This window comes from Pan paniscus, chromosome 14 (assembly GCF_029289425.2).
Source record: "Pan paniscus chromosome 14, NHGRI_mPanPan1-v2.0_pri, whole genome shotgun sequence".
Classification (NCBI taxonomy): domain Eukaryota; kingdom Metazoa; phylum Chordata; class Mammalia; order Primates; family Hominidae; genus Pan; species Pan paniscus.
Genome location: NC_073263.2, coordinates 31,595,006 through 31,613,563, shown reverse-complemented (window position 1 = coordinate 31,613,563; position 18,558 = coordinate 31,595,006). Strand labels below are relative to the sequence as shown.

The window sequence follows — 18,558 nt, the reverse complement described above, 5'->3', positions numbered from 1 at the left end:
GGGTGTGGTGGCGGGCACCTGTACTCCCAGCTACTTGGGAGGTTGAGGCAGGAGAATGGCGTAAACCCGGGAGGCGGAGCTTGCAGTGAGCTGAGATCATGCCACTGCACTCCAGCCGACAGAGCAAGACTCCGTCCAAAAAAAAAAAAAAAAAACACAAACAAAAAAAACCTATGGGGTTGCCCAGTGTTTTCAGAATAAGACCAGACCTTTCGGCAGATCCTTCCATGCTCCCTGTCATCTGACCCAACTTGCCTTTGTATACACAATCTGTCACTCCTTCAGGGAACTTGGGATCCAGTTGTCATTCCCTCAGGCACCTCCCCAACTCCCTGCAATTGCTCAGGTTCTTCCCTCTGCCTTTCCCCCTCTTCTCTGTAACAGTCTTCATGTTCAAATGTCACAGTCTCCATGGAACTATCCCTCAGCCTCTTCCCTCCCTCTTAAAAGGATGAATCACTTCCTTCTCTAAATGATTATTTAGGTCAGTGTCCCCAGGTCCCAGCACAATGCCTGGCATGGGCAGAGCGCCTATTTCTGTTCTCTTGCAACTTCCTTACACCTTCCCTTTCATCAAAGTAGGCTGTCTTTGATTGTGAAGCCCAGAGAAGGCAGGAGCTGGGCCTGCTGAATCACTGTGTACTCTATGTACCACAGTACCCTACACATGTAAGCATTTAATAATTGATAAGAAGGGAAAGGGAGGACTGTTCATTGACTCTCAGGCACTTCCTGAAGCTTATTCAGGCATGTCCAATTGGGGCAGCTATTTGAGTACATGCACCTTAATCAAGAAGATAAAATCTTTATATTCAGATTTTTTTTTTCTAGTAAGGCCATCAGTGTCTCCAAATAAATATAAAACAGCAGCATTCCCCACGTGGAAAAAGACCTTGTGAGTAAAGAATTAAATTAGCTCAGCAGACTTCATTGAGCATGGTTTCCTTCCAATTTGGCAAAAGTGGCTAGAAGGTTTAAAAGTAAGTTAAATCCTTGTAACATTAATGACCTTTAGGTAAATGTAGGAAAAAGTTAGTATTTTTACAGATAGCAATCCTTGACAGTGCTGAATGATTTAAAAATAAACAAACAATTTATCTCTGAAATGTTTCCTCAAGTTGGCTGATCATTATACAAATAAAACATCATTTCACTCTACACTTTTCTTTTCATGGACATATCTGCCCAGAGTTCTGTGAACACAATGGTACAATTTAGCTTGTTGAACTCACTCAAACAAAACAACAGGTGAGGGTTACAGAGGAAAGAGACTTTAGAGCTAAGATTAGATGCTGAGTTCCTGCTTGGAATAAAAGATAGAAAGATCCCAAAAGACAAAACACTGTTACTGCTTGCTGGGTGCTCATCCACTGAGGGGAGACATGCTAGCAAAGTTTAGGCACAGACCTCCCACACCCACTCAAGTGATTTTATTCACTCATTAAACATTTAACAGATTATTCACAGAGCCAATGTGCCTTAAGATGTGCTAGAGGGTAGAAAAATGAAAAGACGGTTGATTCTTAGCCACAGAGGGACCCAGACAGGTAAAGCAGTTACACAATGCCACTGTTGCTACAATGGAAGTATGTAGAAAGGGTAGGGGAAGGGGAAGTGGAAGTGGGTCAGTTAGAGTGAAACTCATACACACAGGATAAGAGTTTGGTCCAAATCCAAAAAGCTCACACTTCAGGTTTAATTCACGTAAATGCTCACAGAAAATGCTGTAACTGGGCCGGGTGTGGTGGCTCACACCTGTAATCCCAGTACTTTCGGAGGCCGAAGCAGGCAGATCACCTGAGGTCAGGAGCTCGAGACCAGCCTGGCTAACATGGTGAAATCCTGTTTCTACTAAAAATACAAAAAACTAGCCAGGAGTGGTGGCGTGTGCCTATAATCCCAGCTACTAGGGAGGCTGAGGCAGGAGAATCACTTGAACCCAGGAGGTGGAGGTTGCAGTGAGGCGAGATCATGCCATTGCACTCCAGCCTGGGCAACAAGAGTGAAACTCTGCTCCCCCCCTAAAAAAAAGAAAAGAAAAGAAAAAAAGAAAAACAAAAAGGAAAAAGAAAACGCTGCAACTGTAGCATACGCTAATGCCTTGTTATATTTTCAGCCATCATACATAGCTCTGAATTTAGAAGGAACACATTCTATCTTGGATATCTTTAGATGGTTAATTTTCTTAAGTTCCAGAAATGTACTTTGCTACCAAAATATCCTCTCTAGGGAGTGGTAAAGTTCAGATCCTCAAGTCAAGAAGATGTCACAAAAAAGCTCCAAGACTCTTTGGTTCCTGGTCATACTGTCTTGGCAATGAGCCAACATGACAAAACCATTAACTTACAGAGGGATTTAGACAAGCATTAATTAGGCAAATTACTAATAACAATGGCTACTGTTTATTTGAGCAAGTACAATAGTGAATATGCTAAACACTTCATAAATGTCAACTCCTTTAATTGTTATGGCTCTAGGAGTAGGTATATATAGATAAACATATTTATTTATAGAGATATACATGATTATGTAGCTCTCTCTCTCTCTATATATATATACATATATATACATATATACCCATATATAGCTCATACACATCAGGTAGAGTCTCTTTTTTAGGAATCAGAATTTAAGTAACTTGCTCAAGGTCACATAGCAAGTATATGGCTGAGACAAAGCACATGATCGTAACAGTCCCAAATTGCACAGAAAAAAACTCTTGTTTAGTCAAAAGTAAATCAAATGAGCCTACATAATTTCTTTCTATATTTTGTATTACATAAAAATTAATGAATCTTGTGGTCAAAAAGGCAGAAAAATTTAAAAAGAGACAAAAGCAAAGTAAAACATCATGGCTTCTCCGTGTAGAGAAAGATCCAAGATTAAGAGCAACAATTCTGTGTTGCTTTGTAGTGTGGGTATTGAACCTCTCCTTACATGGAAACACAATAAAGAACTAGGTTTGCATAAAGGGCCTTTTATCTTTGTGTCATGTGACCAGTGTTGCATCATTTTCCTCTGCAGCAGGATTCAGTGAAGAGTGTAATTCACTTCTGTTTTCAGCAAGAAAAAATAAAAGCAAGTTAACACAAACGGGCTGATACTCCTGGCTGACTCTTCCAGACTGTGTTAACTTTCCACTTAAAGTAGAGGAGATGGAGGCTTGGTCTCAACTTCTGAGCTCACATAACTTTGCCAGCCCCAGCAGCATCAGGCTAGAGTAGATCTTTTGGCATTAACTTAGCACTGTCCACAAAGAAGATAGATTCTAACCTTCTGTCTCTTGCATGGGTCAATAGCAAGAACTTCAGGAAAACACAGAGCTGAATAAATCAGCTGAGTTGTCATCTTTCAGTATAAAACATAGGCCAGTCAGACATAGACTGAAATGGAGAGGGATGTCCTAGGAACAGTATCAACAATTTATCTCTATCCTTTTCCCAGAGCCTGAATGAAGAGCATTTTCATTCTCCTGGCCCAAGAAGTGACAGTCTCTTAGTCACTCCCTAAAACAAGGGCCTTGTCTGGCAGAACAATATGATATTTAATGAGCTCATTGGGCCAGTTTGATGGCTGTTGTTTTGTGTACGAGGGACACTTGAGAATTGTTGAGTGGGTCTTCCATCACTGGAGTGTGTACACTTCATAAGTAGTTGTATCCTCTGCCTAAGCTCATTTAATATATTAACCAGAGCATTATACTTAGCTTTTGGTCTTAACTTTCAGCAAGCCTTTCCTCAATTTCTACATTATGCCTTGTCAAATCTAGCCTGTTTAAATCTCGCCAGCATAAAAATATCGAGTAGCAGATGTTATTCCTTTTAACTTAAATTGTGTTTGTAGTACCACAGTAATACTCCTACCTCATCTCTGGCCAATGACTGTGACTAATACTCCAAGGATATCACTGGTATTTAGATTATAGGCTACAGGTCAAAGATTCAGTCCATTTCTGCATCCCACAGAACTCTTGAATCTACCAAAACAAATGGCTTGCATATACATCGCCAATGAAATTAATTTAGATGATCACTCCCAGTTCACGATGATATTTTAATTATTCAGTGTGCTTGCAACCATTGACACCAAAAGCATTTGTCATGCAATCCCTGTCTATGGAAGCTGATGCACAATTACAAGAGTAAAAAGGTGGAGATCAACGTTCAAAGCTATGGGAAGGACTTCTAGGAAAGACTGTCCTGGAAAGGCAGTAGCAGCAGATAGCCAGTGAGAAGGAATTGTGAGTGCTCCAGATGGGAGGTGATGCAGACCTGGAACCAGGCCTTGGCAGAGGTGATGGTGACGAACATCCAGATGTGGGAGATGTCATTCGAGGAAGAAAACAAGACAAGTTTTAGCAGCAATTTGGATGAACAACAATGAAGAGTTGAAAAAAAGTCTAGTTTCTTGCCTAGGACTGACTAATAGCGAAATTCAGCATTACTGATGAAGAACTAAGCCCTGTAGGGGTCCTGGAGGAGAGAGATGAAGTCACAAGTTCAGCAGGTTGATAAGAAAATATCCTATTTTGGAGATATATATCAGCAATATGGGGAAAAAATTGTGAAAATTGGCCTTAGGGGCCAGCGGGTATAATAATATACAAATAACAGTCACTCTTACTCACATATACACAATTAACATTTCATGGGATTGATTACTGGTCATATTTTACTGCAATTATTGATTTATATAGATCTTTTTCACTTGACACTCTTCTTTTAAGGGCAGGAACTTGGCTCAAGTTCAGCTTAAAATCATCTCAGATGATTGTTCTGATTTTGTTTTTCAGCCACCTACACAAACTATGTCCAAAGGCTGGAAGCAGCAAGTCTATCAGGGTGGCAAAAGATGCATTTCTCGTATTTCCAGGAAGAAAATCCTTTCCAGAAGTTCCCCCAGCAACTGGGATAGCAGTCAGAAGCTTGCACTGAAGGCCAAGCAAGCAAGCATCTGGCTCTTTCAGATGTTTTGGTGGGAAATGAGCAGAGGAAAAGTGGGGCGGGAGTGGCTCTAACTGGGCTGCCAACAAGAAGAGAGGCTCTAGAGACAGAAGCAGATTGGAATCTGGGCACCATCACTTACTGATTGTGAATGTCTCTTATTTCTTTATTAGCATTTGGTTTTTATTCTACAAAATGGTATTTGCCTCAATAGGATGTAAGGAAGTTTAAATGAGAGAGTGCTTAGCACTGTGGCTGAAACATGGCAGTCCTTCATGAATGCTAGCTATTCTTATTTAACCATTGCGATACCTAGCTTAGGGAGGCTGTAAATAGGGAAAGTGAGTCAGTGATAAAGCCCTTTCAAATTAATAGCTAAATGTGAACAATAAGATTAAAATATAAACCTTACTGGAAAATACTGGTATTTCCACATGAAATGGAAATATCTGAAAACAGAAAAACATTTTTTCCTTTTGGTATCTAAGGGAAATATTAAGGGCATTTCATCTACTATTGTTGGATAGCATTAAACAAATAAATATTGAACTTGTTAATTTTAACCTAACAGCATAATTCAATAGACCTATATATTCCTTTTTTTTTCTTTTTTTGTCTTATTTTAAAATTAAAATTTATTTAAAAACAAAAGAGATGGGGTTTCACTGTGTTGACCAGGCTGGTCTCAAACTCCTGGCCTCAAGCACTTCTCCCATTTCAGGCTCCTGAAGAACTAGGATTACAGGTGTGAGCCACTGTGCCTGGCCTGGGTATAATCTTAAGGGGCTCAAGTGATTGATCTAAAAATATTCTTTCTTATAATTTGCTTTCTTTTTTAAAGCAATAGAAAGACTCCATTTCTTTTTGAGTGAGTATAATAAAGAAAACATTAGGAAGTGTTCCTTTTCTGAAACTGAAGGCAAAGCAATACAGAATTTTTTGGTGGGGGCTACTTTCAAGACTTTGCCACTCCTTTTTGACAAATATCACTGTGGTAACTTGCTAGGAAGTACACATCAATATAATTCTACTCCCACTAGAGGTTCATCAATTTCACCTGCTGGTAGCCAATATCTTTATCTTGCCAATGACAATGAGAGGCCACATAGTATAGTGTTTATCCTAGAGTCTAGGTTGGAATCCTAGCTCCATCACTTACAAATGGTTCCTTCATCTTTCCACATGTGTAAAACAGTGTCATGGTAAAGACCAGAGGAAATGATACATATACAGCACTTCATGCGGCTCTTGACACTTCATAAGTGCTTATAAAGATCAGCTATTATTATTGCCCTTAATGCAATGCTATACAACAACAGATGTTGAGTTTCTAATAATAGTCATCTACTGTGATATGGTTTGGCTGTGTCCCCACCCAAATCTCATCTTGAATTGTACTCCCATAATTCCCACATGTTGTGGGAGGGACCTGGTGGGAGATAAGTGAATCATGGGGGCAATTTCTCCCATACTGTTCTCGTGGTAGTGAATACATTTCACAAGATCCGATGGTTTGATAACCCATTTCACTTGGCTCTCATTCTCTCTCTTGCCGCTGCCATGTGAGGTGTGCCTTTCACCTTCCTCCATGATTGTGAGGCCTCCCCAGCCACATGGAAACGTAAGTCCAATAAACCTCTTTCTTTTGTAAATTGCCCAGTCTAGGGTTTGTCTTTATCAGCAGTGTGAAAACAGACTAATACATACCGTTGTAGTTTTTACTTAATGGCACTATTAGTTGCCTATAATTCTTCCTTGGTACAAGAATCTCTGTTTTGTTCAGGTGGCAGGTATAAGTCCCTTGTCTCACAAAAGGTGTACCCAGCCCAGTGCCAGGGCCTGAACCATGATTCATCTAAGTCAACTTGGCTATTCCATTCAACTTTGCCAGTGACTGGTCTAAGGGTAGGCATATGACCCAGTTCCTATCAGAGAGAAGCAAGAGGAAGTTTGCTGAGACCTTTATCAAAATAATCTTCTTGTTACAAGAAAGCCCTAACTTGGGGCTCCTTCCTTCCTGACTTAAGTGAAGCAAAGATATTTGGAACTGAGGTGGCCATCCTGTGATCATGTAGTGTGACCAGTCCAGAGATTGGATGGTCTAGGTCTTTGAGCTTCTAAGCCCACCTGGAACCTCCCATCTCCAGGCTGTGGGTTGGGCAAGCTAATTAACAGTCTTTACTCTTTCAGCCCTTATGAGGTTATTCTATCATTTATAGCAAAAGTATACTAAAATGGCACCCATTTCAGATTACTAAATGGAAAAAATATGTTCTATGTAATAACCATAACACTGAACCTGTGAGTAGCATGTTACTGAATTCTGATTAGTAACAAGGGATTTAGAAATGAAAGTCACTGATTTCAAAATCCTACAGTAATCATTTCCAATTTGTATTTTTTTCTCTCTTCTCCCTCTGATTCTTTTCCTTTCTTCCCTCCTTCCCTCCCTTCTTCCCTTCTTCCTTCCTTCTTTTCATAAAGTGGTTGACTAATGGTAGAAAATATAATTTAAATGTCCACTCCTCTTCCCCTCTAGAAAGTGGTGCTAAGGATTGACATGGTTAACAAAACAGATAACAAAATAAAGGAAAAGAAGCTAAGATAAAATGGATTTTTTGATATTTAAAATGTGCTAGAATCTTCATTCTCAGTTATAATTTTGATCTTTCTTAAAGTTCAAACATTTTAAATTGTTAGTTGAGAACAAAGTAGTTTACTCCGCCAGATGAAAATGGGCCAGGTTTTCAAACACCTTCAAAAATTGATCTCTCAATTGGCATGAACTAGGATTAGCTTTCCTGTAATGATAAGCACTGGCGGTTTCTTATAAATGAAACATAAAATCAGCAGGCAAGACACAAAAACATCTCTGATTTTCCTATTCTCTTGCAGCTGTATTCAATCAAGTAAAACAGAAGGGAGACAGGTTGTCTTGCACCCTCAACCTGGAAGAGAAGCTGACAACAGGCCTCAGGGCCACCACCAAATCATGAGGAAAGTGAAACAAAACACTCAGTGTGTGACCCTCAAAACTCCCTAAGGAAGCTGAATTTCTCATTAAGAAAGTAGATGACTGGCTGGGCGCAGTGGCTCATGCCTGTAATCCCTTGAGGTCAGAAGTTTAAGACCAGCCTGGCCAACATGGTGAAACCCTGTCTCCACTAAAAATACAGAAATTAGCAGGGCATGGTGGCGGGCACCTGTAATACCAGCTACTCGGGAGGCTAAGGCAGAAGAATTGCTTGAACCCAGGACGCAGAGGTTTCTGTGAGCCCAGATTGCACCACTGCACTCCAGCCTGGGCAACAAAGCTAGACTCTGTCTCAAAAAAAAAAAAGTAGAAGATTAATTTTAGGGGTGTTAGAACAAGTGATACTATAGCTAAGTCCATGTTGTCATTCAATTGCAAGCCCTCATTTTTAGGGGAGATTTGTTAAACATGTAGTGTTCATAAACTAAAAGTTGAAAAGCAGACTTTTTTAAAAAGAAAAACTTCAATTTGTCTTTTAATTGGTGCTCTTACTTGTAAACACTGAGTTGTAAACTCACTGGTTACAGTCTGCTATGTTCATAGGCAATCTGTTCACCTAGAGCAACTTTTTCATATTAAAATTCTTTAATGCTGTCACAGAGCTTTCTACCTAAGCTGTAGGCATTAAGTAAAGGTGAACCAAAGATGTTTCAGACAGATTTTCTAACAGCCTCTTGCATTCTTATGACCTTTCGTATTTCATCATGGGTTAACTGAAACATGATATCTACTGAAATGTAGGAGAGTATCCTTTAGCTGTATCATCATATATTTAAAAACCTTCAGAATGCCAGCAATTTCCATAAACACCATATCTCACTTTATAGAAAAAAAAATGCCTGTGTCCAGACCAAGAATACTGGCACTTCATATTGGAGACAATCCTGTTCAGATTTACTGAGTTAGATATACAGTGATTTAACTGCAAAAAGTAACAACAGAAAGAACCTGATAGGCTGTGGTGACAACTTCTTCTTATTCAGAATACTGAAAAGCAAACTAGTCCAAGAAGCTGACCAACCTTAGAATGTTAGGCTTGAGATCCAGCCACCAGTTATCAGTCAAGTTCAATAATGTACAACTAAGTCTCCTTCAGTCTGGCTTTAATGGTGCAGGAGAAATAACTGATGAATATCATGATGTTTACCGAAACCTCATTTTTCAGTGGAAGTATTCAAAACCCTTCACATTAATCAGTGACAGACAAGTGTCAGGTTTGTTCCTTTCGTATAAGAAAATGAGAGAATGAGAAAGCCAAGGTCACACACAGAAAAATAACAGAAAAACAGAGAAGAAAAACCCAATCTTGTATTTATACAGTTCAAACATTTTATTGATTTGACTTACAAAATAAACCATCTTATTGATTGGCCAAATCTCTCCTGCATAAACATAACATTCCAATGGAATTTTACCAAAGTATTGCCCTAGTTAATCTAATACCCTATTCTTTTCATGGCTGCCAAAATACATATTTACCTATTTAAGGCTAAACTCAAAGAAGTTGGCCTGGTGTTTCTTAAGCATAGGAAAAATTTTTAATGTAAATTTAATTGTATATTTCCATAATGTTGTGCTTGTGGCATTAGCTGAGAAATCCTGGAATTGCAAAGCTGTCTTCCACTGCTAAACTACTTTGCACTTTGCAATTGATTAAGAACAGCAGAAGCAGTCAGAGTTGTATATCAAATTAGAGTTGATAAAAGCACTTAATGCAGATTTGAATGCCTTCTCAAAAAAGATTTCAACTCTCTTAAATTGACATGACAACAAATTCTTACAGCAGCATAAAAAGTATTAGCTGAAATGTTATGGCTTTGGCTTAAATTTCCATCTGCAGCTCATCAAATGACTAAACAGTAGAAAGGAATTAAACCAAATCAGACTCATTACAGAGTCTGATATGCTGGCAGAATATAAACTTTCACTGCTTAGCATCTGGAGTTTTGGGTGACTAACATTTAAATGCCTGTGCTTGTATATTCTGTGAAAAATAGAAAAGTGTAAGAATATAGGTGAGATATCTGATCATTAAATTTAACTTACAGAAATATATAATTTATTTTCTCTCTCACACACGTATGGGGGGGAGGTGGGAGAGAGACAGAGAGAGAAAGAAAGAGAGAGAGAGACAGACAGACATAGCCCTTTTCTGTAATCACCCAAGTATTTTGAAGAGTGAGAGAACCACTCAGGATGAAAGACAACTGGCTTTAAATTTGTCCCATTGCAAAATTCTGATAAACATGGCAACTCCTCTTCACATTTTTCTAATGTAAGGAATGCCTGTCTGAAATGCTTGCTGCTCCATATTCTGAAATCTGGTCAAGTGTTCCAGGGTAAATAGCTTACATTTCCTCTTCTCCTTCAGCCATCTGCTAGAAGAAATATTTGAAATTGTTCTTACAGACCATTGCCTGTACTTCTGATGGTTCTCTGATGTAGTGAAAGTACAAATCCATAAAGTTAAAGTCAACAGAATCTATCGAACACATTCTCCCACAATAAAATTTTCTAGGGCCTACTCTGTCTCTGAAACATCATTGGATACCTCTCCCTAGGATCCCTGAAGTCCTGGAAACTTCTGCATTAATGTAACTGAATTCTGAATCTAACAAGGAAGGAAAGGAAGCTCTGAGAGCCTGGATGAAGGATCCAGGTGGGATGCATTTATGAAGCTCCCAAAACAAAGTGTGTGTTGTGCTTAGTTGATGCTCAGTAAACAGGTATTAAATAGTGCTTGCCTTGCTTCTCTGACACTGTTGCATGTTGGAGCAATAACCAAGAAAAATTAATGCTTAGGTAGTAAGATTTGCAGTATAATCCAGCACTGAAAGGTAAGTAAAGATGGTCTTATGGAAAAGCCCATTCCCATTGTTTCTCCAAGCCTAGAAGATGCAACCTTTTCAGCTCAAAGAAAGAGAAAGCATTCTCTTATTCACATAGCTGGCAGTTCTGTGATGGAGCAATGTTAAAAGGAATATGATGAATGGCATCTATCAAATGAAAGACATTAGTATGAAAAAAAATGAGGTTAAGTTGTGTATTATCTTGTTCCACAAATGCCATTCACGTTTCCAGGAACTGGTTACTTGCTAAATCTTCTGCACTGGGGTAGTGTGCAAATGGTGGATGGTTTCCAGAAGGCACCACATTAAGAAAAATTATAAATGTTTAAATGTTTAAAAAAGAGGACTAAGAGAAATTATAGGGTACAAATAAATTTGGAAAATCGTAATACATATGTTTTTGGACAGACTTACCTCTGTATCTCTTAAGTGATAAATACCAAGCTATATTGCATTTTTTAAAAGTTTTATTTGAAGGTAAATACCATGGACGAAGATCATTATTTGTTCATTTAAATCTGATCTGAAACTTCTCAAAATATACCTACATGATGCCATGTGGGTATCTCATGCCACACAAACTGAACTTAGGAAGAATTAAGTCTTATTCTAAACCAGGAGCATTTAAGAAGAAACTAGCTAATTAATAATCAGTGCATCTCACTCATCAAATGAGGTAATGTGTTTGAAGGTGCTGGGCAAACTACAAAGCACTAAATAAATGTAAGGTTTAGTACCAGTAACAGAACCTGCATAAAAAGCTTATATCTTTGTCTATTAGTCTACAGAACAGCCCCTAACATAGTAAAATGTCATTTCTCATTAGCCCAAACTCACATCTGACACCAGTTCAGTGTTAATATCACATAAGACTCAGAAATATGGAAGTTACTAATAAGATGATTAGGATATATGTAACCTATTTGACTCCTTAAACTGTACCCAAAAGTAAACTACTGAGTCATGGGTATTAAAATGTTTTGAAACAGCTGTCTGTTTAGGGTAGGATAGGAGAATCTTTGCATGTTATATCAGTTGAAACCTCTAAATATTGGCAACTTTCTCAAATGTCTCAGCTGTTCTCAGATTGTAAAATTATCCGGGTCATCTCTTCTTGCCTACTGCTGTTTGCCTTTCTCTTTCAATTCTTGTTGGGACTTCATCAAGCAGCATTCAAGAGCAGGCAAGTAAGTCAAAATTTATCTTGGTGCTGCCAGTCCTGTACATGATTTTATGATGGAGCAGGCCAGAGCTATCAAGTAAATGAGATACCTGAATTATAGATAGATTTCCATTATCCCTGCAAATATTCTCCCTGATCTCACTGCTAAAGACAATTAGTGAATTTGCTACTGTTTCCTAAACAGAAAAACAATACATCAGAGAACGCTCAGCAAGGCAAGCAAACTACCATTCTAAAGTAAACATCATTCATGCTTTTTTATTTACTTTTGAAACTAGGGAAAATATACATAAAATACTCCTAACAGAAGAAATGTGCCTTATTACTATAATCCTATTTTGTGAATGTCTATATACATTTAATCAAATGATCATAGGGCACAGAACTGTCTATGTATTGTTTGCAATAATGACGGAAAAGACTTGTGAACACTTAAGGTCTTTCAAATAGGCCTATGCTGAGGGGATGGTGCTCTCCAGCATGTGTGTGTGTGTGTGTGTGTGTGTGTGTATGTGTGTGTGTGTAAAACAGAGAGAGAGAGAAACAGAGAGACAAAGAGCAGGGAGGGAAGGAGAGAGGGTGAAGAAGGCTAAGAACTGGCAGGGACATCAGCCAACAAAAATAAAAATGAAAGTACCTATAAAGCACTAAGTTCCTCACAGTGTTCTTTATCCTTTGGTCCTTTGAGTGATTAAAACAAACAATGCAATTATCACCTGGACTGGGGGAGGGGTTTATGGAGCTTACTACCATCCTGGCTTTGAGAAAATCTCTATCTCAAGTCCTGATTTTTTTTTTCATTGAAAATGTGCATGACACTTAAACTCACAGGGTTATTGGAAAGAGTGAAGATAATAAACAGAGTGGTCATATGGCGTCCTTTGCTGAGGGCAGTCCCGGTTTGCACCCAGTGTCTCAGCATAATTATTAACTTTCACTCTCAAAAGTGTCACAGTTGGGAAAAACAATTTTGTGGTTGCCCTCTATATAAATCATGGAGCATAGTATTTTATACAGAGTGGCAGTTATTATTATTCAAGAACTATTCATGCATTTGAGTGGGAAAAAAAACCCTCTGATTTGTCTTAATCATAAGCCCAGGGATAGATCCTTTCTATTTTGAGAACATGGATGTTGATTTGGGGTTTTATTTTTCCTTAGAGCTGTAAACTACTTTAGCAGAAGTGACCCCGTGGCCTTAGAGAGGGTGTGGATGGGACACTGGAGTAAGTCTCCTTCTAATTGCCTGGAGCAGTGCTGGGTACTTCCTCTATTTAAAGAACCCAATTAAATATGCTTGCACTTGATCTGTACCCCTTTGCTGGATTTAGGCAACTCAGTTAACCTTCTTAGTTTTCCACTTCTTTCAACCACGTCTATACAGAGGTTAAAACTGAAATTAATTTTGAGATTTTCTTAAGCTTTTCTCATAGTGTCCTTCAGGTACACTTGCAACATAAACAGGCATCAATAAACACTGCTCTGCAGAGAATCTGAGATGTTTTCTAACCTCACTTGCACATGACTTTTCTCTTTGGCCCCAGAGCTGACCTCATACTAACCAGTATTTCTATGTTGAACAGATCCTGGGCTTATCACTACAACTTAACTCACTACAACATACCTGAAAAATGCTGAATCTGATGCTCCTAAGTGATGCAAGACTTTTCTAGAGCAACATTAGACATTTCACAATGCACACCAACACCTTCCTACTGCAAAGAGATTGTTCAGTTCCCCAGAGCAGTTCATTTGTCAATGAAATTCTAAATATGTGAAAGAGTTAATGGGCATTCAAAAGTTTCCCTCGATGGTGTAGCAAGATTTGCCATATGTTATAGGAAGGATTTACACTGCCCTGGAAAGAGCAAGGTGTTGAACAGATTCTGAATGTACCTTCATTCATTGGGCCCTGTGTGTTCATCAGGCATCCTGGGGTGGACAGAGACACAAGGATGCCCTTTAGAGCTTTCAGATTAGTGTGGGGGCTCATACACCAGCTCTGTGAAGTGGTATACAGCAAGCCCTTCTCTCCTGGAAAATAGCTTGAACTATCCACTTTAAACTTGTTCTCTAGCAAACCTAAGAGGCCAAAGTGACTTTCTGCCACTAAGAAAATTCCCAGACCAACTCCCAAGCTGCTAGAAAGTATGCACTTAGGGTAAGTGGGATATTTTAATAGTAAGTGAGGTGGAAAGTTAAAGTAGTCAAGGGGTAAAGTTAAAAATGTAAATCTGGGAGAAAAAAAAACAGCCCAAAATAACCAACTAATTTTGACATTTATTTATGTAGTTCTCTTCTCTAGAGTGTAGCAAGTGTTGATTACTCATAAAATAACCCACTTTGGATGCCAAGGCTAAGGGAAGACATGGTCTACATCCGATTTGAAGTGGATTTAGAAGGCAGGAGGGCATTAGAATACATGAATATTATTTTAATGTTTATTGGGCATTTACAATGTGCTAGGTATTGTGCTAAGTGCTTTACATCTTAATACCTCATTTACTCCTATGAGGTACCCATTATTTTTGCGTACATTTTACAGATGAGGAAACTGAGAGTGATTACTTAACTGTCCGAAGCCATGCAAGTGCAGGAGCAAGAGATCTGAAGCCCATTTGGCCCTGCCATTTTTACATTCTAGGTAAGCGAGGCCTTATTAGGAGACTGATGGGTGTACAGGCATGAATTTGGGAGCATGTTAGTTAAATACAGAGGAGAGTGAGTAGATTAAGCTTGGTTGGTTGGAGCAGAAAAACATGAGAGAGGATGAACGAGGAGCTCAAAGAGGGTCCTGAGTGGCTATCACTGACACTCAGAGGCAAAAGGGAGCTGGGGAGCAGCCTTTGACTGTGAGGACACCACTGGAGCATTCCAGGTTAACCTGAGAAGGGCATGTGGAGGCTGTGGCCATGATTAACAAGCGGCCGCAGCCGTGAGAACCACTAGACAGCTGGGGAAGGGCTGGATAAGAGCAGGGAAGAGCAACAGGACAGACATCCAAGGGGATAGGAAAGCCTCCATATTCAGGTCTACATAGGACATTTTATTTCCAGACATCAAGGCCATTTTAATTCCCACCTCCATTCAAATCAGAGGGCAGCATGACAGAGTAGACGTGCCGATAAAGAGGAGAACACCAAAATGAACATCGAATGAAAGCTAGTACATCTCACTAGCCAGCGACTGATCTATTTATTGGCTTGTGAATTCTTTGGAGGGGACTAATATATATATAATTACATTTTCCCCACAATGTGCCATTTAAAAAAATATGGAAAGCTTTACCTGGAAACGCTTATGGAATTACCTTTCTTCTAACACCTTGCAAAACAGCCAGTCATAGTTATAGAGTTTGTTTTATTGCTTTTTAATTACTGCACTTTTGTAAATAAGCACCACCATATAATTAAGAGGCTGAGTCTCCATTCAGGTATGTGGGCGGACATCCTCACCTCTCAAACTTGTGAGGCCAGGCATGCGCGTGCAGGTGCATGCAGGTGCAATTAGCCGCTTGCCTCATGGTGCATCTTCTCAGCCAAGGTTACACTGAGTATGTTGAGCCTTAGGGCTTCTGTTTCTACTTTGCCTTCTACACAGACAAATTCCTTTCTCTCTTTGCTACTCAAAATATGTAAAACTTAGCAATGAGAACTATGCTAGGTTGTAAGCAGGTTAGTGTTGTAACAAGCTTAAAGAAGATAAACAAAGTATATTTCCTCTTCCTCTTTCAAGAAAGGACTGAAAAACATTCTCCCCCTCAAAAGAATGCTGGAAAGCCACCAACTTCACTACTCTGGAATAAAAAAATTAATATAGTGGGCAGGGACTGTGTCTTATTCACCTTGTGTAGCCCCACAGCCTGGCACATAGTAGGTATTCAATAAATATTTGCTGAATGAATTGGAAGAATTCAAAATTGTATCACAGATATTCTCAGAGTAGAAATGAACAGTCATTTTGAATCATTTCCTGATGTATGTATGTGGGGAGAGGAGTTTAGGAAGGGTAGAGAGAATATATACTTTATCTAGAGTGATTTGAAAATAGACAAGGGGAGAGAAATTTTTAAAAGAAATCCCATTGGCCTCAGTATTGTCACAACATAATTTTCTATTTAATGAGGCAATGACAAAAATTGATGGAAGAAAACAGTCTGGCCTTGGAATAATCAAATATGTTTAAAAACCACGTACTGATGTCAAACTCAAAAGTGAGTTTTTTCAGTTATTGGAAAACTGCTCCATAAAGAACACTGTATGTCAAATTCTTTTCATTAATCAAAGAGCAGATAGACAAAGGAAGATTCATCCTTGAGTGTAAAGTATTATACAAACAATGAGTCCAAGTTAAATGATTTATAGCTATGACAAGTAAAGAATGCTGTTTGGGCAACAGTATTACTCCCAAATGGCTTCCCACTTGTAGAAAAACAGCTTCAGACAAGCCCCATAGTGTATACAGTGGTGCAAAATGACCTGGAAAAAATGGTTTCTATGGATATCATTTAGAGATGCACATCCCTGAATACCTTAAGGCTGAAGGTACTTTAGCTCTTTTCCTCAAAGCAATTGCAGCACAGGTTTTCCTGCCCAGGTTTTGTTTACATAAGAACAATCTTGGCCACAGGTCATTTGTGTAGGAGACAATTAATCACTAGCTCTTTGAGCACAGGTAGGTTAATCAGTATGCACATAATACAATATTAAAATTTTCATGGGGAAAAAATTTTTTTATTTAAAACAATAAAGCATCAGTAATACCTGCTGATCTTTTATCCAAAGCAAGTACAAAGGCTGTTAGTGAAATAGAGAAGACTTTGTTTTTAAACTGTTCGGAAAATACAAGGCATCATTGATCACCTGAAGGCCTCATTTTAATTTGATTCCAGATCCACGACAGCTTAGAGGTTGTCTTTTTGAAATAGCGTATTGCTAAAATCCTTATGTAGGTCAGAAATGGAACTTCAGAAGCCATCATATTCTGCTATCCTAATAAATAATTAGGGTCAGAACCTCACTTGTTTATGTTTCAAAAAAGCACATTATTTGGACTATAGCAAACATCAGGATTTTTAAAAATTCAAATGTTAAATGGCATTCAGAACATCATCCACATGGAAGAGGGAGAGATGAAATAAATCTGCAGATGCCTCTATATACAAAAAGGATGTCCTAGGTTTTGGACTATTAAGTACTTTTCTTTCTTCAGACAATACCCTAAAAACACAATTACAAAGTACTCTGAAACCCTGCCACACCCCTTTGATTAAATCACACTTCACAAAATATTTAGAGAAAGCCTGAACAAATCAAATAAACATCAAGGCAGGAAATGCAGCCAGGAATGCCTGATCCTGAGCTCCCCCAGAGTCTGAAGGGCTGCCTCACTTGAAAATTTAATCAAACACAATCTACTGTAATTCCATTGCAGCCTTTGCACTTAAGGAAAGCTAGTTCAGTCTCTGACATTTTGATTTTCACAGCAGATGGAAGCAAAAAAAGAAAGAAAGAAAGAAAGAGAAAAGAAAAGAAAAAAAGAAAAACTTCCGCGGCTCACAAACATGTGTGTCCAGTTGAGATTTTCTGTCTCCAGCCTTATGCAACATCCAGCAAACAAACAAACAAACAAACAAAAAGGTTATTTTCTATTACTCACTATTACTCCAGGATTTCAGTAAATATTTGATACTGATCTCAAAGAAGCCCGAATCCTGCTGGCTGGCCATGTCTGCGGCATACAAAGAGGCTGCGAGGACGGGCAGCGGCCGGGAGCAGGTACCGGGCGTGATGCGCCTGTCACAGGTTGTGATGTCAGCGCGGGGTCAGGCGCCCAGAGGCAGCTCTGCGGATCCACCTCCGGCTCCGGCCGGGAGTCCTCATCTAAAGGACACGGCGGAGCAGAGAGAGATGCTCGGCCGCTCCTCCTCCTCCGGGTCCAGGACTTGCTTCTTATTTGCTGGACGCTGATCTCCCTGCAGCCCTCGGAGGCGGCGGCCGCGCTGCTTTCATTTCGGGGCTGTCATCACCAGAAACGCCGGCTGCCGGCCGCCCACCAGCTCGGCTCCAGCCAGGTACGCAACCGAGGAAGACCCCACCTGAACTGGGATCGGCTTTCTTCTGGGAGGGAGGGTTTCTAGGCCGGCCTCCCTGACGCGGTGCAGGCAGCCTCCGGCCCACACGGCCGCCGCGGGGCTAAGGGATGGGCCGGGAGCGCCGCCCCCTGCCCCTGCCCACTGTCTCAACCTGAGCCGCGGCTCAGTCTCCGCCTAGGCTGCGGGAGGAATTTCCCAGCTTCTGCGGATCCTCTCTCTTCAGCAAGGCTTCCCGTGAGCGGCCCGGGTGTGCTCTGGCTGCTGCTTCCCCTTGTGTCTGTCCCTGAAATAAACACAACTGCAGCACGCTGCGGTAAGCAAAGCTGCAGCCCTGCATCTGGTTGCAGCGACGTTTTGAAAAACCCCATCCGTCAGCCTCGTTGCAGTAAAGAGACTCAACAAGAGGACGCTTGTCTGGGCTTTTTCTTCCCTGCCTTCCACACGCATGGTGGTAT

At 39.8% G+C, this 18,558-nt stretch overlaps 1 protein-coding gene across 4 annotated transcripts in view; it reads right to left on the bottom strand.

Annotated features, from left to right (window-relative positions):
* FRY (FRY microtubule binding protein) overlaps positions 1-18,558 on the bottom strand; it is a 448,961-nt gene that overhangs the window by 246,835 nt on the left and 183,568 nt on the right. For 2 of the 4 annotated variants that reach the window (XM_034936539.3, XM_003826864.6), the window contains exon 1: positions 17,668-18,371. The exons of the other annotated variants lie outside the window; for them this stretch is intronic. In XM_034936539.3, the coding sequence (XP_034792430.1) occupies positions 17,668-17,737 (70 nt within the window). In that variant the 5' untranslated portion in view covers positions 17,738-18,371. Of the gene's footprint in view, positions 1-17,667; positions 18,372-18,558 lie in introns of those variants that run through there. 4 annotated transcript variants of the gene reach the window in all.